This window comes from Elaeis guineensis, chromosome 6 (assembly GCF_000442705.2).
Source record: "Elaeis guineensis isolate ETL-2024a chromosome 6, EG11, whole genome shotgun sequence".
Classification (NCBI taxonomy): domain Eukaryota; kingdom Viridiplantae; phylum Streptophyta; class Magnoliopsida; order Arecales; family Arecaceae; genus Elaeis; species Elaeis guineensis.
This window is the reverse complement of record NC_025998.2, coordinates 32,197,081-32,205,010: the sequence shown is the minus strand read 5'-3', so window position 1 is coordinate 32,205,010 and position 7,930 is coordinate 32,197,081. Positions and strand designations below refer to the sequence as shown.

The 7,930-nt window shown below is 35.0% G+C and overlaps 1 protein-coding gene across 1 annotated transcript; it reads right to left on the bottom strand.

Annotated features, from left to right (window-relative positions):
* Nucleotides 1-496: 496 nt before the first annotated feature.
* Nucleotides 497-6,931, bottom strand: LOC105046875 (proteasome subunit beta type-7-B). Its single transcript, XM_010925620.4, has 9 exons — nucleotides 6,797-6,931; nucleotides 6,065-6,208; nucleotides 3,714-3,855; nucleotides 3,447-3,543; nucleotides 3,284-3,353; nucleotides 3,090-3,194; nucleotides 1,860-1,958; nucleotides 1,663-1,753; nucleotides 497-813 (listed from the first exon to the last, which is right to left on the bottom strand). The coding sequence occupies exons 2-9, from the start codon at nucleotides 6,206-6,208 to the stop codon at nucleotides 737-739; spliced, it is 825 nt and encodes a 274-aa protein (XP_010923922.1). The 5' UTR covers nucleotides 6,797-6,931; the 3' UTR covers nucleotides 497-736.
* Nucleotides 6,932-7,930: the final 999 nt, after the last annotated feature.

Sequence of the window (7,930 nt, the reverse complement as noted above, 5' to 3'; positions counted from 1 at the left end):
TATCATACAAATTTCACTATCCCTATGAGGTCATGAAGCCTACTGGAGTGAGGGAAGCGGGGGAGGGGTTTGGCGTATGGCTATATCCAAGCTTGGATCGACCTGAAATTAAATCCTGCTAACATGCCCAAACATCACCGAATAATTGAAGTTCTGATCATATAGCATCAAAGGTCTCAGCAAAATATTTTGCACAATGACAAATGCTAATCTGTACCATCACTTGCCTTAAAAGGAAAAGGTCCAAGGAAGCGCCAACAAAGAGAGGAAGCAAGAAACTAAATCAGAGACAGGCATCACCAATCAAAAGTAGAAAAACCTGAATAGAGATGAAGCAAACTGACCAAACTTCAGGAATTGTACCCAGCATGGGCATGTCACAGGTTTTGGTTTCAGAATACAACATACTGATTGCCAGCCATCTACCAGTGCAAAAATAATTTATAGAGAATAATATTAGTGCAGATGGATTTCAACATATCCAAGAGCCAAACCATGCAAGCGCAATCATACAACTAAATTAACATTGATCATGTGTAGGGTTAAGTCTACTGCAAGCCTAAACAGTACTTTGTAGTATTTCTGAATTTCAATGTGGGCTTTCAACCAAAGGACCTTTTGCAGTTCAAAACAATCTAATAGCATAAACAGAATATGCTAAAGAACCGAGATAAACCAGAAATGGAAGTTTGCAAATTAAGAGCATGAGATCCACACGACAAATACAGCTTATGAGTCACTCTTCCATGGCATCTCCCTCAACAACTTCCACCTTTTTTTCCTTCAATGGAGTGATCTTGGTAGACAAGACCTCTGCATACATTCAAACAAGAATTAGAAAGCTACAACACAAATAAAAAATAAATAATCAAAAAAGAAATCTAGGAAATCATTGGTGGCATTTGACAAATATCTGTCCCTTTTTACCATATAGCCCTTGATATTTTGCAAGATCTAGTAAAAGCAAAACATTTTGAAAAAAAAGGTTATCAGACCTTGTTTTAACTATTTGCAGTCAGACCTGTGTTGTTAATACAGGCACTGAAACTCTGGTCAATATGTGATATTTACATTGTTGTGCGGTAATCTTCGCCTTTTGGTTTTTTCATACTTTTATATTACTCATAGTTTTCTTTTAGAGAAGCTTAGAACAACTAGAGGAAATTCAATTTTCACAAATTTCATATGAACTTTTTTGCCTATATAGATCCAAACTTTCCAAGTTAGTTTAAAAAATAGTTGCATGCTTTCTTTTTTTTTTTTTGAGAATGATATGGAATTTGAAAAGAATATCTCCAAAGCAACCCTGATATTCTGATTAAATATCTTCAAAATACTCCAATATTTGAACAATTAACCAAACACTGAATACTTCAGTGTTTCATCATTATTCATGAAATAGTCATGAATAATTGAATTTTTGTTATTTGTGACGGCTACAATTTTCTTTTTGTTGTTTCTCCCATGTTTGTTTTCGGATGTGCTTGCACATAAGTAAATTAACATTTACAGCCTAATAATTTCTTAAAAGACTGTACTGTTTTTCCAACTCTCAAAACCTCTGATCAACTAGTCTTATTTTCCTTCAAAGATACAGGTGTTGTATATAAATACACACACATGATACAGGTAAAACCCATGCATATGTGGATAAGAAATTACCAGTATGCCCTTTGACAAAGGAATAGCCTTTAGAACTGACATAGGTCCTTGGATTTGGCAGCTGATGATTTCTCAAGTATTCTGTGCGGCCCTAATCAGAAAAAGCAAAAGCAGATTAACCGAAAATATTATGAATAGCCCCACTGGAGAAAAATCAAATGTCACATCAATATGGTAGGCAATTTTACAATTTACACCTTTGTTATCACACAAACATCAACATTGCTCCCACTCCCCAAGTCATTGAAGATGCCTGAGCATATTGCCTCACATACAAGTTTTATTCCCTCCTCTCTCTGCAAAAGAAATACGAAAATTCAAAATTAATATGAATATTTGAATCTTGTACATCAGAATAAAATCAAAGTCCTCTTGATCTGCATAGCTAAGTGCTTGTTGATTGCCTTCCAATTCTAATTTAACATCATAAATGAACAATTTTACTGGACGGATTTCTCATCTCAGGAAAGCATGTCAAAATACTCCATTGATTTGTCAAATATTTGTTGAAAATACATGTCATAACTGATCCAGACCTCTGCAGCATTTTATGAAGCAAATTTGATATTTATAAAGTCTAGATCCATATGGAGTTCCAGGAGAACCATGTATCCATATTGAGCTTCTCAACTTGAACAATATCAGATTTTACCCCTAGAATTCCCAACACTTCTAGATTTCTTGACATTAAACATTTCATGTGATATAGTTTTAAAATTATACATGGAATAACATTGCCGATGTTGCAAAGATTTACACACACACACACACTGCAAGCTACATATGTGTACATCTCAAAACTTAATGGTTCACATCACTTCAGAGATTCTTGACGACATTAGTTACATATGAACTAACGTAATCATTTGAATTTCATTGCATTCCTAGGGTTTTAGCAGCTTCCATAGGCAGGATCCTCTGAAAGCTCAATGCAGGTCATTAGATTTTTCAAGAAGAATGCTTTAAAAACAAAAACATATTATGGATTCTTTGCAGGTCTCTCCAAAGTCTTAGCATAAATTTCCTGACAGTAGACATATGAATTTGATCCACAATATGCTAATAGAAAGAATAAAAAATGCTAAATGTGTGAGAATTCTAAATGCAACCTATTAATGTGAATTCAGTGTCCGATTCTAGACAATAACAGATATATAGAACCTGGTGATGACGCTTTTACCTGCAATAAGACTCAATTTTCTAGTGGCTGATCTACATGTTCTAATACCATGATTAATCTCAATTATGAGGCTGGAATATTACAAAATTGCCCTTGTAGTGTTTCTACCATACTGTAATCAGAAAGCTACCTGCTTAGTATTAAAATATCTCACAAGGAGCCCCAAATATGTCATGGATACATGTAGGCTTTACCATATGCAAAATATAAACAACAGATCACAATTCAGAAGACTTAGTTAACTTACAGTTAGTCCCTCTCTGAATTTTGACTCAAATACAGCCATAGCAGCAAGAGATCCAGAACCCATCGTGGCAAAAGGGAGGGTATCAGTTGAACCATGAGGATAGACCTGCATGATATTTGTCCATCGCATAGAGCATTCGATGTCAAGAAGCAGATCAGAAATGCTTAGAGGACAGCAGACAAATTTGTACTCACTGTGTGCAAATGAGGTCCTGTAACATCAACACCACCAAGGACCAAGGCAGCACTAATATACCCTTGATAGCTGTCCAAGAATTCAACATTAAACTTATTTACAAATTGTATCAAAATTATCATATATACAAAGACAATTTAGATAGTTTGTAAACTATCTAACCTGAAAAGGTGTGACTTTAAAAGGGTAAGGGCAGTAATAACCCTTGATTCTCGTCCAGTTGCATAACGGTGCAGCTGCAGTTGAGAGCTGACCATATCTGAAGAAAAAATAATTCACAAGTCTAACTTCTATAAGAAGTAGGCAGTTGTCCATTAACTTCAAATAATAGAATGAGAGATTCAAGTCAGTAGAAGCTACTGCAGTGATGCATTTTCAACATCCAAAAACAAATCCCATGAAGGAAATTATAATTTCTATTATTTATACCAGTAACTGCCTCGGTATCAGCAGCAGTTCCTGCTCCACAGCAGTAAATATTTGGTGCCATGTAATGAATCTTTTCACAATTCTTGTCAGCTACTATAGGTCCTTCAGTTGCCCTAGTATCTGCACCTAGAATAACACCATCCTGAAAATGATAATGATAGATGTTGAGATAAACACAAGTGCAAAATGATTGAAACATAAAAGTCAAACATTATGATGTACATATGATATCTATATATTCTTTGTACATGTGTATTTAGGAAATCAAGAATCATGAAGCAAATATGTCTCCACCCTTAAGCAATAAAAAAAACAGTTACAGAAAATATTAGGAGGTACAAAGGCCATCGAACTGCCAGCCAGCATGTCAACCAATTTACAGTGCCAGACTCCAGATTCCAAATCAGAATTGAAATAGTTTTAAATAAGTAACATATCAGCAGAAGCATCCTAGGCAGGTTTCCATTCTTATTTGCTTAAGTATAAAATAAATAGCAAGTTGCACTTAGCTTTAGATCTCTAGATACCTACAACTAAAAAGGCAACCTGAATTTGTTGTATTGACATTCAACTTGGAAGCCAAAACAGCATCACCATAATATGCATTAGTCCAACTGCATCTTCCCACATATGAAGGCTCTCAATCTGCATAAATAATTGTACATAGTGCTATTCTTTGTTAATCAAATTTTTCCAGGCTCCCCACTTCTTCATGAATATACCTCTTCACCAAGATTTCACCTGAATCTAGCCATCCAATTATCCAAGGGATCAAATACCATGATCCTTCATTTTGATAAAGGAATAATTATAGATCAGAAAAGGCAAACCCTATCCCAGTAATCTATCAGTGCACAAAAATCACCCAGCAATGCAAAAGGACAACCTCTTGTACATTTAGAACACCTCCAAAGCAGTAGCAATTACAAAAGTGCACTTCAATAATGTCAATGTTTCCTTACAGTACAAATATGCTGGCTCTTGCTGACCATACAACTATGAAGCAAATTTTCACACACGATCGCCTTCCCTGCTTATATCAGCTCATAAAAAACTTTCAAAAGCCTATATTTAATACGGCCTTGAATGATGATAGCAAATATATCTGTAGATTATCTAATCATGATACAAATTATCTACTTTAGATAGCACTCTCAATGCCAAATAACTCAATTTTTTCACTGAGGCCTTACCCAAAATGCTCCGCTATCTTTTAATACTATTGAAGAATTCCATTCTATCCCAAGACATCTTACTGCTTCAATCTAAATTAGTTCCTGGCACACATGCATTCCCGCTTGGGTTTAGTCATAGTCTAAGGGCATGTTTGGAAACTTTCTGTTGGATCTGACTGAGAAGTGGAATTCTCGAAAAGAAACGGGATGCCCAAGAGAGTCGGATGGGATCCTTATGCCTGATTCCTGGTATAAAAAACACCTCGTGAGGTATTTTTTGATCCCACCAGAATCATGCCCCACAACCCCCATGACAACCCTCCCCGTTCTCTCCGGCACCTTCTCTTTCTTCTCCAGACTCCCCTTCCCTGACTGATCCCATTGGATCCCACAAGATTCCTCCCAAACAGGCCCTAAAGTTTTTTACCAGCAAAGTTCTCATCAGTAACTTCAAAATATATTCTTGCAAACTACCTTTTAATGCCATTAAGACTGCTTGAACAAATTGAACCCACTCTCAGAGTTCCTAACATGATCTACATCTCCCTCTTCCCACTAGAACCACTTTTATTATATAGCAGAGTCATCAACTTCTTCAACACTTGATAGTCCTGGGTAATAATGTCAAATACCCAAAAAAAGAGATGCACTAAATTGTAGTGCTTGTTCCACAACTAACTCTTATTAGTGAGTTACACTAGTTGCTATTACAGAATGTAGTGTAAAGCAAGAAAAATTTCAAAGCAAAGTCTTCCTTGTACAAATAGCATAGGAAGATAAAGAAAAAAAATTCACAATCCTTTAAGCTCCCATAACAGATAGAAAAACTGTATATTACTATCCAAAGGGACAAACCAAGTTGGTGCTAACCATGATTTGATACACATACAGATATAGGAATTCTACAAAACATTTTGATGCTTGAAAAATAGAATGAAAACAAAGTTAAAAGCATATTATTGCTAAATATTTAATATTCTTTACTATTACATTGAATTAATTATTTCAAGGAAACTACAAGAAGCCTCCATTAAGTAGATGCAGCACCCTCTACTCATGTTTATATATCAAGTTCCCAACAAAAGCATACCGAGCTAGTACAGGCATCTGGTAGTCTTAACCACTGATTATACACACTACAATGGACCAAACTTGCAGACAAACAACTTTAGGTACCTGAAAGACCAAGCCAACAATGGTGGTTCCAGTCTTCCTAAAAGATGGCATCTGGACCCCTTTCTTCAACAGCATATCATTTCTGCGGCATAAATCGAAGCTGAACCCACCTCTTGGTGGTAAATCTGCTGCATCTCTTGCCATCTAAACATTTTTTAAAAAATAAAAAAAAAATCAAAATAATAACAACTTGTACAGAAACGGCATAATAGACAATACTTCATAGAAAGAACAGCATAAATATACAAAACTCTAAATTTTTATAATCTATGGGAACAAGATCTGGTACTGATATCTATTTTAGGAAAAGTGAACATTTTAGTTTCAACAAAAGTAACATGGGTCGTCCTTAAAAACCTAATCCTCTAAAAAAATTGGAAGACAATCTGAGACACATCTCACGATTAAAGAGCCCATGCTAATAAAAAAATACACAACTCGAGTTCTAATGAGCACCTATCTGGGAGATGCCTCAATATTAAGTACTTCCAGAATCAAATTCAGTACAGACATACTTTCATTCCTCCAAGAATCAACTTCCAGTCCATTAAAATAACAATAAGTTTTAATCGCTTCTCTATTGCGATCTCTTCCACATCACACTAGCAAACCGTCGAAGGCATGACTCTTTACGGAAGAGATATGAAGGGGGAAATATATCTCTCGTGGCAAAAAAAAAAAAAAAAAATCTCATTCTTTACACCGTGAGACGAAGCAGATTGAGATGCTTACCGATCTGCTCGAGATCTTGAAAGAAATGGGCGAGGTCTCGGAGGACGGAGGAATCGGACTCGCAAGGAGGGATACCGAGAGAGAGAAAGGGTGTTTCTTGCAGCCGAAGAGAGGACGAAGAACTGAGGGATTTCGGTGATCAGTTCTGAAATAAAAAGAAATAAGAGTTAAGAAAACCATTTTTATTGTGCGAACCGGACTAGTTGCGTAACGAGCCGGGATTGGGTCAGGTCAAGCCTGGGTCCGATCAAGCTAGGTTTGAGATTAGTTTCACGCTTGGACTTCATGGCGTGACTTGTTTATAACTGTTTCGAACTCGATTCAAACTTAATTCTAAACCAAGCCAATTACCAGTTTCGCTAAGTAACTCAATTCGAGCTTGAGTTATGGCCTGATTTAAGCTTTATTTCATGTTTGATTTAGATCTAAATTAATATTTAATTAATTCAAAGAAAAAATATATATGATTTTTATCAAGCCGAGTTTGATCAAGGTGGTTCAATTTTCAGGTCAGCTTGCCATTTAGAGATGAAACTGTCATGGATAATATCCATTTAGGCCTATTTTTCTATCCGAATTAATTTCAATATGAATAAAAATTTGATGTACAACTAATATTTCGTATCTATATCTATATTTGTCAAAAAAAAATAGATATACATATGAATAGACAATATTCGATCCGTATCTGTATATCTGAATCTATCTATAATCTTACATAATTTTATATATACTTATTAATTTTTAAAAAATATATACAATCATATAAATATTTATTAATTTGATTTATCATCTATTTAGTAATACTTTTGATTTATAATTATAAGTATTATTATTCGATTTATGTCTGTAGTTATATCCATACTTCCAATATTCGAATTGCATCTGTATCCATTTAAAACCAATATGGATGTAATTTTTTTATCCAAATAATATCTATATCTATATTTATATTCGTCAAATAAAATAAATATGGATATAGATATGTTGTTATTGGATCCGGTTTCAGTCATATTATCATTAATTCGAGCCTCTTTTATTGGTTCAAGTTTGATCTGTCCAGCTTTGGAATGGAGCTTAACATGTTATTATTGCATCTGGGCCAGATCCATTCTCATTGGGTAGGATGGGGTC